The 17,243-nt window shown below is 43.1% G+C and overlaps 3 protein-coding genes and 1 non-coding gene across 8 annotated transcripts in view; 2 read left to right on the top strand and 2 right to left on the bottom strand.

Annotated features, from left to right (window-relative positions):
• The window catches only part of C7H8orf89 (chromosome 7 C8orf89 homolog), a 36,068-nt gene extending 31,668 nt beyond the window's left edge, over positions 1 to 4,400 (bottom strand). For all 5 annotated transcript variants that reach the window (XM_078017027.1, XM_021733634.3, XM_040293952.2 and 2 more), the window contains exon 1: positions 515 to 4,400. The gene's annotated coding sequence lies outside the window, so the exon portion shown is untranslated. The remainder of the gene's footprint in view (positions 1 to 514) is intronic.
• A 154-nt stretch (positions 4,401 to 4,554) lies between these two features.
• Positions 4,555 to 7,809, bottom strand: Rpl7 (ribosomal protein L7). Its single transcript, XM_005335825.5, has 7 exons — positions 7,712 to 7,809; positions 6,807 to 6,915; positions 6,385 to 6,551; positions 5,765 to 5,902; positions 5,531 to 5,640; positions 4,895 to 5,104; positions 4,555 to 4,616 (listed from the first exon to the last, which is right to left on the bottom strand). Exons 1-6 carry the CDS (start codon positions 7,723 to 7,725, stop codon positions 4,896 to 4,898), a joined length of 747 nt encoding a protein of 248 aa, XP_005335882.1. The 5' UTR covers positions 7,726 to 7,809; the 3' UTR covers positions 4,555 to 4,616; position 4,895.
• Positions 7,810 to 8,727: 918 nt separating this feature from the next.
• The window catches only part of Rdh10 (retinol dehydrogenase 10), a 28,418-nt gene continuing 19,902 nt past the window's right edge, over positions 8,728 to 17,243 (top strand). The window contains exons 1-2 of the mRNA XM_005335826.3: positions 8,728 to 9,680; positions 11,258 to 11,493. Coding sequence (XP_005335883.1) covers positions 9,392 to 9,680; positions 11,258 to 11,493 — 525 coding nt within the window. The 5' untranslated portion in view covers positions 8,728 to 9,391. The remainder of the gene's footprint in view (positions 9,681 to 11,257; positions 11,494 to 17,243) is intronic.
• Trnaa-ugc (transfer RNA alanine (anticodon UGC)) lies at positions 13,383 to 13,454 on the top strand. The gene has a single exon. It is a non-coding gene; the product is annotated as a tRNA-Ala (tRNA).

Genomic DNA, 17,243 nt, shown 5'->3' with positions numbered 1-17,243 from the left:
AATTGGAAATGAAAACTGGGTTATGCAATCTAATAGGGTCAGCCTCCAAAGTCCTGGCCCATCTGGTTGGGTGCCAAGTGTGGGAGAAAGGCAGATACATGGCAATCAAAGAAGGAAGTAAGCACATCCCACACTCCCTTAAGGTTTAAGTTCTGGGAGGGGTGGAGAGTGAACCTGTAAGGGTGTGTCCACTTAATGAATAGATAGTTTGCCCAGTATCAGAAGGGGAGAGGGAATGGAATTTACATATCTAGCAAGTAAGCTTTCTTCTCCTGGTTCATTCCCCATCTCCTGTCACCCGACCCTTCAGTGTATACTTGATCAGGTCCTTGTGACTATTCTTTCTGGCAGCTCCGTTTTAGAGGAACCAGCCCAGGTGTCTCTCTAGGTCGTTTTCCCTCTTCTTGGGAGGGGAATCATCCTCCCCCTCAGGCCTGACCCGGAAATGTCCCGGCCCTCCCAACCTCCAACGCCTTGGGGCTAGATGGCCAGGCGGCCAGGCATCCGCACTCACTGTCCCTGCAGCTCCTCGTATGAGAGGAAGGGCTTCTTGTGGTGCCGGGCCCGTGGTAAAAAGGGGGGTAGTTCTGCCAGCGACGACTGCAGTGGGGGTAACGGGCAGCGCGGGAGCCAGCGGCGGCCCTGTGCCGACTCGAGCTCCTGGCCCAGCCCGGCCACGTTGCTGTGCTGTCCACAGTGGTGGGACGAGGCAGTCGGCCGCGCACTCGCACGGGAGCTGCTCTCAGGACAAGCATGCTCATGCTCAGCGGCCGGCAGCCCTGCGATGCTGGGCAGCGTGGCTCAGCTCCGCCCGGCCCGGGGCAGCTGCAGCCACGCCCGTCCAATGCGCGCATTGGTTGCTAGGCGCCTGTCGCCTGGGGCTACGGGCTCCGCTCTACTGGGTTGCAGGCCAGTCCTGCAGAGGAAGGGACCTAGCCTTAAGGGACCAGGATGGTTGCCTGCGTAAGATTAAGAGGCTGCCAGGATTCCAGGGCATGCACCAGAGGTCACTGCTTGGGGTGCTGAGGTGAGCAAGTGCTGAAAAAAGGCTGGTTTTATCAGCGGTCAGTTGTGACACAACACGAGGGGAAGGTTAGGTAATGGGCAATCAGTCAGGTGTATGTAGTTTCTGGGTTGTTTGCTCATCAGCTAGCTAACTTTTCAGATTTAAAGTAATCAGGCTTTCATGGGTATTTTAACCCGTGCTCTTGATTCCTTTGAAAACTAGGGTGTCCCCTCTTTTAAGGCACAGCACACTAATTTTGCATAGTAGGATCTACAGCCTCAGCACTTTGCCAAATTGTTTTTTGACACCTCCTCTCTACTAGAGCTACAAACTGCACGAGATATGGTTTGACTCCAGGGAGACTGTTCAACACATTCATGCTTCAATTTTCCAACGCAATTAGACCTTGAACTAAGTGGCCCAACACTTAGAACCACTTACATAGAATTATGTGGATGAAAGCAGCATTGGGACTCAATGATTGTAATCAAACCTTTATTACTAAATGGTTTCTTTTCATCCCTTTTTTGGGGGGGGGCATTGAACTCAGGGGCACTCGACCGTTGAGTCGTATTCTTCAGCTGTATTTTGTATTTTATTTAGAGACAGGATGTCACTAAGTTGCTTAGTGCTTTACTAAATTGCTGAGACTGGTTTTGAAATCGTGATCCTCCTGCCTCAGCCTCCAGAGCCACTGGATTACAGATGTGTGCCACCAGGCTCAACCTCATATCCTCTTGGTTATTACATTCCTACTTGAAACTTCTGCCATTTCTGTTCTGTCATTAGGGGTCTGAATTCTACCTCCTTTGTGAAAGCTTCTAGCTACATAGATAGCATGAATAGTATTCTCTTAACATGTTCTATTACTAATGAAGTCTTCCCCACTCCTCCTCCTACCATTCCCCATCACCAAATACCCAATGACTGCCAACTGGAGACTCAAAATTGTAAATGGCTTAAGAGGTTAGAGCTAAGTGCCTACAATGTACCAGGCATTTTAAATATTAAGTCTTACACTGGGGAGTGGCTGGGGAAAATGAATGCCAGATAGAAATGCTATAGCTGGAAGTAGAGATGCACACCTGTAATCCCAGCAACTCAGCAAGGTCCTCTCTCAAACACCAGTTCAGTGGTTAGGAGCATCTTGGTTCAATTTCCAGTAACAAAAAACAAGAACAGACTGCTTTGACATCAAATCTGTCAATAGTGGGGGGAGTGGGGGTGGTGTGTGCCTAGAATCCTGGCAACTTGGGAGGCTGAGGCAGAAAGATCCCAAGTTTAAAGCCAGCCTCACCATTTCAGTGAGGCCCTCAGCAACTTGCCAAGATTCTGTCTCAAAATAAAAAGGACGGGGGGATATGGCTCAGTAGTTAAGCACCTTGGATTCAATCCTCAGTACCAAAAAGTGGACAATATATATTTAAACCCCCCAAAAGAAAGGAACAGAAAGTTGTCCATCTTCCTGTGGAGCTGGGTGCCAAAAGATATCAGGAGGCTCTGTACATCCCTGTAGCACTCAGCTTATCATTTGTTGTCCATTTCATCCATCAGAGTGACAAAGTAGAGGCTATTTTATATTGCTCCCAGTTGTACATTTGAAGTGCTCAAATTTACTACCAATACCAAACATTTCACGAAACATTTACATTAAATTTTCACTGAAATCCTATTAAAACTGATGCCATCATTTCCCCTATTTTGCTAATTAAGAAACTAAACAGGATTTATTGGCCCAGACTGAGACTAGATGTGAACACAAGCAGCCTGGTGCCAAACTTGCATTCTTAATCTAGACAACCAAAAAACGAACCTACAAATAAATACGAAGTAAAATGGAAATCAAGAGATTAGGTGACTTTTTGATCCTACTAGGTGTCAAGATTCACATGAATGGGGAAGTGGGACATCCCTTTGCAAATTTAAAGAGGTAGGATTCAATAAGGTGCCAACTATCATCTCCACAGTTCACAAAATATTTTCATACCCACTCATTTCTATGTCAGATTATCATTTCACTTTATGCCCTAGAAAACTGCTGTCACCAGCAGACAGCAATGTTGTAAATTTTTCCTACTTACCTTCATACTCTGTACAACTATCTTTTGATTTCCTAATCACCCTGCATGAGCTTCAGAGTGGACAATCCTGGATCTCTACAATCCCTCCCTTGTTTCTCCACTCTGGTTCTATTTACAAGATGATATATCAATATAAATCCAGTGACTAACAAATATAGCACTGGGGTGGTGGTAGGGAGTTGAGACAGAAGATGCTATATATGGAGACAGAGATGTGTGGTAACCCTTTATACTTTCTGCTCATTTTTGCTGTAAACCTAAAACTGCTCTTAAAAAATTCTGCTAAATACCTCTACCCTGTATCTAAGCACCTGTTATTCTTATCCCAATAAAAATTTCCTCTAACATTGTAGTGTAGCCACCCACCTACACCTAAGCAGTTAGCAATAACGCCATCTATACAACTTTACTCTGATTTTGCAAAGGCCACTGATGGCCCTCACCATTGTCTAAAAACCTGGAAGTCAACCAAGGTCTAACATCTTCTGAAATACTCCTCCATTTCAGGACAGTGAATGTGTGAAGACAGGGGTTTGGTACTCATTTAACAGCAAAAAGAGGATAAGCTTCAAAACTTAAAACTCTTTGGCTCCACCTAGAGATTAACATACTATATGTATTTTTTTTTACACTGATCCTACTATAACAAATCTCTGACACAACAGATATTCTCACAAACATGTAAGATGATTTTATGAAATACTGTTTTTTTCCTCCAGAATTCATGAACTCTTAAGAAACTAAGGCAGAGAAATAGCTTCTGGATTATAAATAATTTAAAGAAATTCCTAATGTATTTGTCTAGAAACTTCAATTATTGAAAATCAGTGAATGATTCTGGTTTAATAGTGCCAAAAAAATCAACAAGGGATAAATTTCACATTGCTGCAATAAGGTCTCAGCAATAAAATCAATGACTACATGGGGGCTGGGATTATGACTTAGTGGTGGAGTGCTCACCTAGCATGTGAGGCACTGGGTTTGATCCTCAGCACCACATAAAAATAAATATTGTGTCCACCTAAAATTAAAAAAAATCCAGTGACTACAAAAACTTTGCTTTCGTTGTATACTTTGAAATAAAAAGTCTTTACATGTAGAGGATAACAAAGTTTTGCTCACTCATTTCAACTGCCAAGTGTTTTAATTTCACTTCTATTTAATATCCACAATGTAATAATGGAATTACTAATATCTCATCTAAATTTGGGCAAAGATGCAAAATAAGAATGAAAAAATGGAAAAATAACACATTCACACGGTAGTTTTCAGATAAGCCAGTGTCTGAGACATGGGACTTCAGCAATTAAATGTGTATGATAAAATGTTTTTTCACAACATAAAAACTTGACCCAGGTTTTCTGTTGATATGACTGAATTCGTATACACACCAAGATTCACCATCATAAAAAAAAAGATTCACCATCATAGCTGAAGGAAGGCAGAGGCAGACTAACAAATCACCAATACATTGAGAGCAGGTACTGTTTTATTAACTGACCAGATTACAAAAATACCATGGTAGATACCTGAAAGGGAAAGAAAATAAACCTATTAAAGACTCTTAGCAGCTAAAGATTAACATTAAATTAGGGGTATTTTAAAGGACACCCAATTTCCATTTTTAAATTGATAAAAAGGAGGGGGGGTTCCTTCCCTTCAGAAATGTCTTCAAAAGGAAGTAGAGGAGTAACTAAACCAACTAATCATTTATCACCCCTCCCCCACTGAAGAGTACTGATTATATTCAAAATCACCACATTCAATTATTAAGACTACTACTTTCTCCCAGGATGCAGTTTCTCACCTTAGTTCATCCTTCTAATAAGCCTGTTGATCTGGTCTTCCCTGTTGCCAGCATCTCCACCTTCTACAAAATGGGTGGTCTTTTTCTTCATTCCACCTCTCGGAGAAGACAATTTGAAAGGCCACAGGAAGTTATTTGCTTCTTTGAAGCGTTTTCCAACAGTGTAGATCTCATGAATCAGATCTTCCATGCAGATGATGCCATATTTACCTGGAAAAAAAATTCATTTGTGATTGCTTAAATCTTAAGGCATACAAAAAAGCACATTTACAAGCTGAGCTAAATGCAAATCAAAAGTAAACAGAATCATGTATACCGTATACCTAAAAAAGAAAAAAAAAAAAGAAGTAAACAGAAGGGCGCCATATTTGCATGCTTATGTCTGAATCACTGGGATTACTGGCACAGGCAGAGACAGAAGACAGAAGTTTGAGGGCACCGTCTCAAGATAAAAACTAAAGGGCTGGGATGTAGCTCAGTGCCAAAGCATCTGTGCAATGAAATTATCTCATGTTTTCTTTAATGAAGGATTATAGGAAATAATGTGAAGGTTCATTAGTGAGAAAATTAAGGACATGAGAGGCCATAAAATTTCACCATCTAATATCAAACTTCCCCCAAACAAAAAGAACCTACCAAGAGATCGAGCAATCAAAGCGTTATCTGTCAAGGCAATTCGTTTCTTATTGATTTTGCCGTATCCACGCTTGTAGATTAGTTCATTCACTGATTTCAGGTTTGGGTACCTGAAATACGAAAAGCAGACATACATGATCAAAGAAAAAGGTCACTGCTATCAAAACATCTAAAATTCACCTCGCTATACCAGCCTATTTGCCAAGCAGAAATCCAAGAAAAAAGGGCACTTACCCCCATGCAATGTAAGGTTCCACGATCCTCAGCATGTTAATTGAAGCCTTGTTGAGCTTAACGAAGGTGCCATTGAAGATCTGGCGAAGGCGAAGAAGTTGTAACACCTTCCGAACCTTTGGGCTCACACCATTGATACTGCAGTGAAAAGGGACCAAAAAAAATTTTTTTAAATCAGTTTTTACTATCAACTGACAGGAAACTAAACAAACTGATCACACATGTCCCACAAAAACCAAATATCACTGATGTTTTTCCTCTTTACCCTATAATTCCCATCAACCTGCTTCCTCTCCAACTATTTTTTGATAAGTACCAATAAAAGGTCCTGACTTGTGTTATCACCTATCTTTGTTATAGCACCATACTGATTGTACACTTTAACTTCTTTTGAAATCAACTGACAGGATCCTGAACTCCTCCTGATTTAATTAAAGTAGACAGGAGCTTTAGGGCAGGGCTTGTAACTAACCCCTTAAAATGACACCCATGCTTTTTTCTAGTCACACCTGAGCATTGTTATTCCCATATTTTAGATAAGTCCTTCCTGAATTAACAGGAAATTTTACCGAGGCTTCTAAAATTCCCTTTAAACCAGATACAGTAAAAACTGAACTTACCCTCTGATCCTGATAACAAATGCCAATTTGGGTTCTGCAGGTACATAGAAGTTGCCCGCTTTTCTTGCCATTCTAGCCATCCGAATCTCTGTTCTGTACATTTGCCTATATTCCTTGTGGTAATGCTTGGCTTTTTCATAGATTAGCTTCCTCCTTGCCTTTCGAAGCTGAAAAACAATTACCAATTATTCATGATTCTTAACTCCCAAACAATTTGCAATAGCAATTTTTAAAATAATCTTCCCTTGAAATTTTTCTTGCCACAGTACAGTTAACATTCCCAAAAGCTACATTAGGAAGCTTCAAGCAATTCCTTGGTACAACAGTGAAGTAAACAAGTCTAGCTAAGAAGGTTCACTTCATTCTCAATCCCAACCACATGGACTCCTCTCAAAGCTGAGTGCATCCAAACCTTAACTTACCATCTTTTGGGCAAACTTCTTCCTCAGGCGCTTTACTTTCAGCTCTGCATAATTCCTTCGCTTTTTCTTAAGAGTTTCTGGCACAGCAGGAACCTTCTTTTTCTTCTCTCTGTCATTAGCATACAAAGAATATTATCAATAGTTCAGAAATCTTTCTGCCTTGCATCACTCCCATGCTGTACTGAGCAAAGTGTTAACACATGGGGCATCAGTGGCTCTTCACTATCACTGGTATCTTTACCCTAACATGCTCCAGTCTAACAGAATTTTTAAATTTCCTTCAGTAATTTTCGCCTTCTAACACACATTTCAGATAAACCACAATCGCAAATGTGACATTAACAGAATGAACATTCCAGCTCCAGTCCTGGCCTCCAACAATTAAACCTGGAAAATATACCTAGAAAATATCTACACAAGATGTATCAGAACCTTAAGACTGCTACAAAGACACCTAACTTTCTGCCTAAAGAACCTGGGATTCTCAAAATAAAAAGGCCAAATTCCACTCTGGTTCAAGTCCCAAGCCACGCATACTGAAAGCAAAGGCCTGTAAGCAAAAACGCCTGGGCCAAGTACTAACAAAGGATGAATTCAACTCAAGAGGTTTTGTACCGGCCTCGATATACCTCGGTTCCATCGAGGAATGGACCTCTGCCCAACCGGCTTGGATGCATACATAAATTCTGCGCTGGTACCTCGTTCCCGGTACTTCCAAAACCTTCACCCTATGGCCGCCCGCATCCCATCCCAGCCCGGGGTCCCTACTGGTGTCATGGAGCGTCACAAACACACAGATAAGTGGGAAAAGGTAAGAAGTACAACCAGACAGGGAAAAACTGAGACAAATGGCCTATATTTTCGGGGATGGAGGAGGATTCTCGAGAGGACGAGGAGTAACTTACTCGGCACCCTCCATGGTTCCAGCCGGAAAAGAGGAGGTTGGCGCATGCGCACTGCCCACTTAAAGACGGCGAGAGAAGCCCCACGATTTATAGGAGTCCTAAAATAAGCCGGAAAAGAACTCAGAGCTGAGAGCCCACCTTGAAGTTGCAAAATTAAGAAATGCCCGACTTAGCTTCTTCCAATCAACTTTTGGGGGAAACTTTTGTGGGAAAAGCAAATGCAGTAGTTAGACTTTAATCAATTCAAGTGCAAAGAGTGGTGACACCTTGACTGCTCGGGGTCCTAATCCCTAGGTTGCGTTGACAGGATTAGCTCGACTTCCACCTTGTAAATTAACCAAATAACACGCCCCTGGGGAATAAACTACAAACCCCGGCATGCATCACTCCATAGTCCACTCGATGGGAGGGAGACGCCTGACCAGGGCTGTGGGTAACTACCGGGGTGGTGATTTCAGCCAAGAAAATGAGAGCCTTTGGGATAATGTCCCAAACAGGTAGCAGCGATTCGAAGCCACTTTTGGCCGCTTCTCAACTCTCTGCCTCCGGTAGTCAGACTCTGGCACCCGCCTTGCCGCGCTGCCGAGGTCCTTCTCGTTGTCCTCTAGCCTGCAGGGCTGTCTTCCGCAGCGCCTGATCGCAGGCGGGGCAGTCCGAAGTCCCCTGGCTAACGAAAGTGGCAAGACCGGGAAGAGCGAGGACGCGACGGCCAGGGGATGATGGCCGGGGCTCCGCCGACCGCGCGGCCTGACAGGCGGAGGCAGGGACGACCTACGGCAGGGGGCGTGAGCTGCGAAGGGAGGTGCAATGAGAGCTGGAGGCTGCGGCCACGGCCGTGTGAGAGGGGCTGCCCCGCGCGGCTCGGCGGACGACGGGCGGAGGGCTGGGGGCTGGGCCGGGGGCGGGGTGCGCCCGGGGGCGGGGAGGGCCGAGCGGAGGGAGGGCCGAGCCGATGCCGCCGCCGGCTCTTCCCCGTCGCGGGTTATATAGCGCGGAGCGTGGAACCCTCTCACAGCCGGCCGGGAGCGCTCCAACTTGCAAGCGGCGCTGTGCTGCGGAGCCCGGTACCCGAGTGACAGCCGCGGGGAGTGCAGGGCAGGGGGACACGAGACCGCAGGGGCAGCTGCAAGCCGTTGGGCAGCGCTCGCCTGAGCCTACCGAGTCCCCCCTTTCCGGCGCTCCGCTGCCCCGCACCCCACTCTCCCACCCTCTAGCAACTTGGGTCAAGTTGACAACTCCTGCGGCAGCCGGCCAGCCGGTGCGGTCTCCACCGCTCATTCCTTCCCCGGGGTGAGAAGGAGCCGCTGCGCCGGCTCCGGGGACGCTCGGGCGGCGGCAGCTTGGCCATGAGGGCAGTGCGCGTCGCCTAACTCACGGCTGTCACCGCCGCTGCAGCGGGACCGGCCGGCAGGACTCTCCGGGACAGGCGGGCGGCCGCCGGCAGGAGGCGCCGAGCCGGGCGGCAGCCGCGGCGGGCACAGCCCGGGGCCACTGCGCGGAGCCCAGCACCGCGCTAGCAGAGAGCAGCGCCGCGCACTGTGGTCCGGCGGGCACCTCGGGGACAGGCGCGGGGTGCAGCCTTCTGGTCCCGGCCGCTCTGACAAGGGCTCCTTTGGTGTGCCTGGCGCGGGGTGGGCGCGGACAGGGGCTCTGGGCTCGCGCGGGCCCCCGGGCGTCGCGATGAACATCGTAGTGGAGTTCTTCGTGGTCACTTTCAAAGTGCTCTGGGCGTTCGTGCTGGCCGCGGCGCGCTGGCTGGTGCGGCCCAAGGAGAAGAGCGTGGCCGGCCAGGTGTGCCTTATCACGGGCGCGGGCAGCGGCCTGGGCCGTCTCTTCGCGCTTGAGTTCGCCCGGCGCCGGGCGCTGCTGGTGCTCTGGGACATCAACACGCAGAGCAACGAGGAGACGGCGGGCATGGTTCGCCACATCTACCGCGACCTGGAGGCAGCTGATGCCGCCGCGCTGCAAGGTAACTCGGACTCATGCCCGAGCATTGTTGGGTAAAACCTCTCCCCTCCCTGCACTCTCCCCTGAAAGGTCCCCAAATCCCACTGTCATGGTCAGCCCCGCTCTAGAGAAAAAGAATACCCTATCATTCTTTTGGAAAACGAGTGGAATTTACCCCCTAATAAAAGAGAATGATCACCGCACTATTGGAAGGAGGAAAGTGTGCCAAACCCAGCCCTTTAAGGAGGTCCGTCCCTTTGGGGACGACTCTGGTGTTTCCTATGCCCTCTGAGCCTAGGGAAGGCAGAAGGAACTTGTTACCTCAGGATGAATTCCTTAAGAAATGTCTCTTGTTTGCATTCGCATGATGGGAAACAGAAGCGTCTTTGAGAAGTTGTTCCTAGACTGGACTGTATCCGTGTATATGTGTTACTGCGGTCTGAACCCCTTAGAAGAGGGCAGTATTGATGGTTTCGCTATAACTTTAGCCAAAAGAAAATAATTACATTGTTTCGCCTGTGATAAGTAAGTGCTTTAGTTACTACAGACCCCAGCATGACTGAGAGATGACCTGCCTCTTGAGAAAGTTATTGAAGGATTTCAGCTTCATGAATTCATGTAAATTTCTTTCATGTTTCTGGTCACCCCAGTCTGCATTTTTTGTATAACCTGAATCTGAGACTTAAGAAGAAGACAATGAAGAAGAAAAAGCCTAAGTGGAAACTGTAACCAAACATAAAATATTGGTCCAGGAAAATTTGATGATTGTTCTTGCTTTTTGACAGAAGTTTTCATTTCCAGGAGAAATATTGAACTATATGAATATTTATTTGAGTGCCACTCTTTCTCTCTGTCCATGATTTGTTACAGACTTCTTGGCACCTGCTTTCTTGATTTAAATTTGGAAATGATGCTAGTGTGAAGGGGTAGCAAATACAGATTGTGTGTGTTCCCTTCCAAAACCCAAAAGATAAGGGTTTCCAGAGAAGAGATTTTGTTTTTAAGCCATTCAAGTTTTTATGTGGCCCATTAGTTTGTTTCACCCCAATAAGAACAAGTCAGTGGCCCCTACTTTTTCATGAGAAACTTTAAATTCATTTTTTGCCTATGGATGAATTCAGATGATTATTTACAGCTTTGATTTATGAACTTTAAAGTGAATTTCTATTTTGATGGTGCTCATACTGAATATTAAGAGCTATTTCTGGTCAATTTCCCCCAGCTTCCCCTCCCACCCCCCAAAATAGGAATGTGTAATGTGTGTGCCGTGTTATTCTCTGGGCTGAGATCTGTTCTTTGCAGGTGTCTTTAGCTCCAGCAAGCTGATCCCATGTGGTCTACTTGTTTTGGGCTTGTCACAATTACATGACTTTCCCCTAAGCAAAGTTATCCAGTAAATTGCTGCAATTTCCAAAGACTGGGGGGAGGAAAGCAGCTGTAAGTTCAGTCATTGGCAAGCCTTGTGGTGTCAGAAATTTGAAGCTCACTGTAGTACTTTTGTTTTGTGTGATCTTTGTCCTTCTGATTGCCATGTGACTCACTTTCTGTACCTCCTTCTCTGTTCCATTTTCTCCCCCTCATCTGGACTTCTGAGGACAGCTGGGAATGGTGAGGAAGAAATTCTGCCCCACTGTAACTTGCAGGTTTTTACCTACACCTGTGATGTGGGGAAAAGGGAGAATGTCTACTTGACCGCTGAAAGGGTCCGCAAAGAGGTTGGTGAAGTCTCAGTCCTGGTCAATAATGCTGGCGTGGTCTCTGGACATCACCTTCTGGAATGTCCTGATGAGCTCATTGAGAGAACCATGATGGTCAACTGCCATGCACACTTCTGGGTAAATATAACCTTTTTTTTTTTTTTTTTAAAGTCCTGGGCCCCTCTTTGAGAAGGATAGAGATCTCAGTGCCAGCCTAAAAGCCACCTGTACTCCCATCACCGAGCCTCCTAATGAGCTATTCCCCCATGGTGAATTTCATTGTATGTTGGTTACTATTAAATCATTACTTTCTCCTCTCCCCCAAATTCAGTATTTCTTGAGAGGGTAAAAGACTTAACATTGTGAACTAGTTTGAAAAATTGCCATAAAAATAACAAGAGAGAGTATAAAACCCTGGGTTTGTTTATTTTACTTTCCACAGAGTTTATAAAACATTGGTTGTTCTTATGAATTCCTAAAGTCAGGGTTTAGGCTTCCAAATTACTGCTCAGCCACATTTTAGAAAGTGCCAAAGATTCTGAGATCAGCATTTGTGGTCCACTGGGAGTGATCAGGCCACCCTGGCCATCACTTATCTTCACCAGGATCCATAGCATTGTCCTGTTGGAGGACATCTCGGGACTTTTTCAGCTTGGAAAATTTTCTCAAATGAGAACAGAAGTCACCTTGATAGGGCCACAGAGCGGGCAGGACATCATGAGACCTGTTGAGCTGTGGGACTTAAACAATGTGAACTTCTAGCCAGCAGAGCTATGTAGCATCTAGGAATTGGGTGGTGGTGGGGGCTGTCTGCTTGGAGGGACAAAGTAACCATAACTTTTCAGCTGGATTATCTTTAATAAAGGCAGATGTGAAGCTCTCCTCTGTAATTCTGTGCACTGTTGACCCACTTTATGCTTTTTTTTCCTCATAGTATTTTCCCTTTTGTAGACAGGATGAATCCAATAAAGAAGAAGTAGAGAGTGCTGGGAGTGTAGCTCAGTGGTAGAACACTAGCACATGTTGGGCTTGGTTTGATCCCTAGCACTGCAAAAAAATAATAATAATAATAATAATTAGAGGGATAAGGAGATAGGGTTTTATATTATTTTCCATGGGCAGATTAGTCTTCTAATAGAACACAACAAAGAACTATTTCTCCTAAATAGGTCACATTAAACCCCTTAATTTTTTAGCAACTGCTTAAAAACTTAATCTGGCTTTAGAAGTACTTATTTATATGTTGCTTATCCAATAGCAAGCCTATTCTCTGATCCTGGAAGAAGCTTATTTTGATGTTTTATTTTTTAAACATGAGCTTCATTTCCTTTCAGAACCTCTAGAAATGAACATATAAATAACCTGAGCTAACTCATGTCCATGTTTTGAATGAGTAAGAAGATAAAGTTTAGGGAAATGTGAATGTGCCTCTGTGTGTACATGCATGTCAGTGTGTGTTGATTATGTGCAGTGGGTATGGGGAGCTGAATTAAAGGTGTTTTTTTGGTTTTGTTTTTTACTGGTAGCAAGTATCAAAGGGTTGGTTTAGGTGAGTAAATGCTAGTCCAACTGAATAAACTTGACAGTATACTCTATCAAGAATCTTGTATGATTATAATTCTGACTAAAACAAAAAACTGCTATTTGGAACAAAAGACAGACATAAATTGCAGGTGTAATGTAGTTTCCATATTTGAAGAATGGTAAAAGTGAACTGTGTTGATTTCAGTCAGTGCATCAGCCTTAAACAGATACACAGCTGTCAGTAGCATAGTGTGCACCACAGGCAACTGGGAATTGTTTTTTTTCCCAGTAACCTTTGACTGAGATGATGCAAGATTTCCTAACTTTTACCTACACCAAGTACTCTGAAGTTTCACCTCCCTGACTGTTCTCTGATTATTTTGTTGACTTGTAAAATTTCAAATGTAATCAGACTTTGGGTACCAGGGATTAAACTCAGGGGCGCTTAACCACTGAACCACATTCCCACCCTTTTTTTTATTTTAAGACAGGATCTTGGGCTAGGGATATAGCTCAGTTGGTAGAGTGCTTGCCTTGCATGCACAAGGCCCTGGGTTCAATCCCCAGCACCACCAAAAAAAAAAAAAAAAAAAAAAACAACACCCACCATGATCTCACTAAGTTACTTAAGGTCTCCTTAAATTGCAGAGGCTGCCCTTGAATTAGCAATTCTCCTGCCTCAGTTTCTCAACCGATAGGATTACAGGCAAGTACCACCTCATCTGAATGTAACCAGATTTTTAAAGAAACCTCATATAGTCTTGGGTGAAAAAATATTTATAATAGGAGAACATCTTGTCTTCCCTAGACATACTATAAAATGAGGACTAATGTGTTAGGCTCAGAAAATCCATAGCCTCAGCTTTAGAAATGCACATAAATTGAAATATTGTATTTTTCTTTTTTTCTACATCCCCATCTACTTTCAAATTTTATTTTGAGATAAGTTCTAAATTGCCTAGGCTTGCCTCAACCTTCTAATCCTGGTGGCCTTGACCTCCCCAGTAGCTGGGATTATAGGTATGTGCCACCATGCCCAGATAATATACTGTACTTCTAAGATTAGGTTCCTCTTCCCCCCCCCCATACGAGGGATTGAACTCAGGAGTGCTTAACCACTGAGACACATCCCTATCCCCAACCCTTTTTATTTTCTATTTCGAGACAGGGTCTCACTAAGTTGCTTTAGGGTCTTGCTAAGTTGCTGAAGCTGGCTTTGAACTTGTAATCCTCCTGTTTCCGCCTCCCCAGCCATTGGGATTACAGGCATGTGAGCCACCGTGCCTAGTCTACTTTCTAACATAAGGAGGAAATTGAATCACATCTCTAGTGGAACTGAATCTGTATACCAAGGAGGAACACAGCACCTTTCTAGCATCCTCACTGTGCCTCAAGATGTTGTTTAACCACACAATTTAGGGAGTTCTTGGAAGCCTTGGTGGTAATGATGTCACTTCATATTAAAATATGGGAGGCTCCTAAATTCTCCAGCTGTTTTTCCCCTAAGCATCTAAACTTAAGAATTATTTTCAATATTGAGTCAGAAAATTCATTTTAGAGTTGGAATTTCTGACTTCTTGCCGAGACTTAAAACCTTTTGAGAAGAAATTGAAAATTTGCAACTAAAATTTAAAAGAAGGTATATTATAGTTTTTACAGTGATTTGGGTGGGAAGGTTAAGTAGTACTGTTGAGAGTACTTTCCTTCCAGTAGTACTCTTAAGCAAAAATGTTAGTGATGATTTTTCAAAGATGTGTTGGCCTGACTTGTGTTGTCTTCCTTCCAGAAAAAATAATGATTATATCTTTTTACTGTGTTTGGGTGAAGGAAAAAAAAAATTCCCTTATACATTTTTAAGTACGTCAGCTGAGCAAAGAGCTTGTTCAATTATTTAAATAGATCATCTTCAGCCAGACTTTTAAGTAGCAGTTAATGTCTGTTTTCGTAGAATAACAAATAGTATGTTGATCCTGACTCAGAGTTAAAGTTATGGACGGTGAAATAGAAGACCATGTCGATATCACTGAAAAGCTGTGGATGTTCCCACTTCCAAACCATTCCTCATACTGGTCTCGCTGCCTGGAATTGCCTCTTCCTCTACTCCCTGTGCCTTTTAAAGTCTAGTCCAAGTTGTCAGCCTACCCTTCCCTCCCCACTGTAGCCCTTCCTGGCATTCTTGGATATCAGAGCTAAAGGATCCTTAGAGACCATCTGGTCCAACCCCTTACTTTCCAAGGAAACTGCACTTAAATGACTCACATAAGGCTTTTCTTTCCCTGGGTGTTTGTTGTTTGTTGTTTGTTGTTGTTGTTGTTTGACAGCATTTGTTGTCATTGCCATCCTTTGGTGCATAGTATGGATTTTTGACATAATTTTGTCTACGTTGTGCCCTATCCCAAAGTAGACAGCAAGCTGTCTGAAGGTAGTTGTTTATATTCATCTGTTTGTTTTCTTCTGCCTGAAACAGAAGAAAACAAACAGATGAATATAAAAAGTGACTTTTTTCTTAAGTCACTCAATAAATATTCAATAATACGTAATAGGCTTCTGCTGACATATTTAGAAGATAACCTATTTAGAGAATGCTCATGTGGGTCTATTGCAGTGAACTTTCAAAAGGTAAGTATTCTGTTGAACTAACTCAAGCTGATACTTAAACCATTTAACTCTAGCCCACATTCACTATTTGTATCTCCTTTTGTTTCCTACTGACTTGTGACTTTTCCAGTCGTCCTGCCCCACCTGTATGCTCAATTTTACAGTAGTGTGTTAACTCTGTCCATAGGTGTGAGGCTGAGGACTTTGAGAAAGCTGCTCTTGATATGCCAATTTGAATCAAGCTCCAATTGAATACATACCAACCAATCATTTTTTTCCCCAATAACTAGGCCTCAAGGAGAGGACCCTTACCACATTGTTCTGCACAAGTCTGCAGTCTGCTGTGGCACTTCACCTTTTAGTGTTGTTCTACTACCAGATTTCCCAGGAATCTTCTCTTGGTCACCAGTCAAGAAGTGATAGATATGGGGTAGACTTTGGTGTGCATAATCTGTGAAACACATAGTTGGGAGAAGGCTATTGAGAACAAATGCACTTTAACACTAGCATAGAAATCATTCAGATAAGCGCTCTATCTTGCTAAAATGGAAAAAAAAAAAAAAACCCTTGAAAATACCTCTGCATTCAACTTTGAAATATAGAAAGGTGATCTCTGAGATTCAGCAACTGCAATCCTATGGTTCCCCTCCAAATATTAACATTGCTTCACTTGATGTTTTTTTTCAGAAGGGGTATAAAATCTTGGTTGCTATTTCTAAAAGCCTAAGTTTATCTGTAGATCCTTTCAATCAAAGAGCTGCATTTGGCCTTTATACGTGAGCAGCACATTGATCCCTGATTAGCCAAAAGGGGGAAGCAAAAGCATTTAACTCTAGGCCTTTTATGTTCTGAAGAAATTTTGCATGGTAAAGGACTAAATCTGTCAAATAGCTAGTAGGTAATTTACTTCTATTGATACGTTAGTCAGACAAGATAATTGGTAGTTAATTAATAGACCACTTAACTTAAAAGGTTTCACAGTTTTAAAATACTAATTACTGAATTAGGCATTTATCTATATCCAAATGTCTAAAGTCTATTTAGTTAAAATCCATCCAGGAAAAGTAAAAGCCCACCAGCTAGATCTGAGTAATGTAGCACTTAAATGCATTAGTGCTACCATTGTACCTAATATCTCATGGATGGTCCCTAATCGTTAATGTTTAAGTTCTTATGTGATTTACTGGTTTTTAATCTCACATACTGTATTCCTCTTTTCTCTGGTTAGAGAAAGCTAGTTTTGTTTTTGTTTATTTTTTTTCCCAAGCCCCCTTAGGTTTAAAATGTTTAAAAAAAAATCATTTCTAAAATATTCATATAAAATATTTGATAGTTGCTCCTCCATACCATAATATTAAGAATTTTAAGACTAAAACATTTTATATAATATTGTTTCCCTATAGGATGTTATTAAGGTAGATACTAAAAACTTAGAATTTATGGCCTATTTTTAAAGTCTGCTCTAGAACTGGTTTCTGTCATAAGTAAATGTCACATGCATAAAAATATTTGAGCTTTCAAAATAAAGACTTTTAATTCTTGAACCAGGTTGTAAATTGGCATAGTTTATCTTATTAATTCTTGGTTATAGTCAAAAGAATCTCATTTTGAGGGTAACTGCCTGGATAAGGAAAAGAATCTCATTTTGAGGGTAACTGCCTGGATAGCTGGGACCGTTTATCTGTATACACAAACTAGGATCACATGTTTATTGAACTTTAGTTTCTATGTTTGATGTGTTACATCAGTAACTTGATGTAATAATA

The sequence above is a fragment of the Ictidomys tridecemlineatus genome, chromosome 7, assembly GCF_052094955.1.
Source record: "Ictidomys tridecemlineatus isolate mIctTri1 chromosome 7, mIctTri1.hap1, whole genome shotgun sequence".
NCBI classification, from domain to species: Eukaryota; Metazoa; Chordata; class Mammalia; order Rodentia; family Sciuridae; genus Ictidomys; species Ictidomys tridecemlineatus.
This window is presented reverse-complemented; position numbering and strand designations above follow the sequence as displayed.

Coding starts and splice junctions, on each gene's coding strand:
- Rpl7 (XM_005335825.5), bottom strand. Junction 5,903..6,384: donor TTTGTTATCAGGATCAGAGG/GTAAGTTCAGTT, acceptor TTTTCACTGCAG/TATCAATGGTGTGAGCCCAA. Junction 5,105..5,530: donor TTTGATTGCTCGATCTCTTG/GTAGGTTCTTTT, acceptor TTTTTTTTCCAG/GTAAATATGGCATCATCTGC.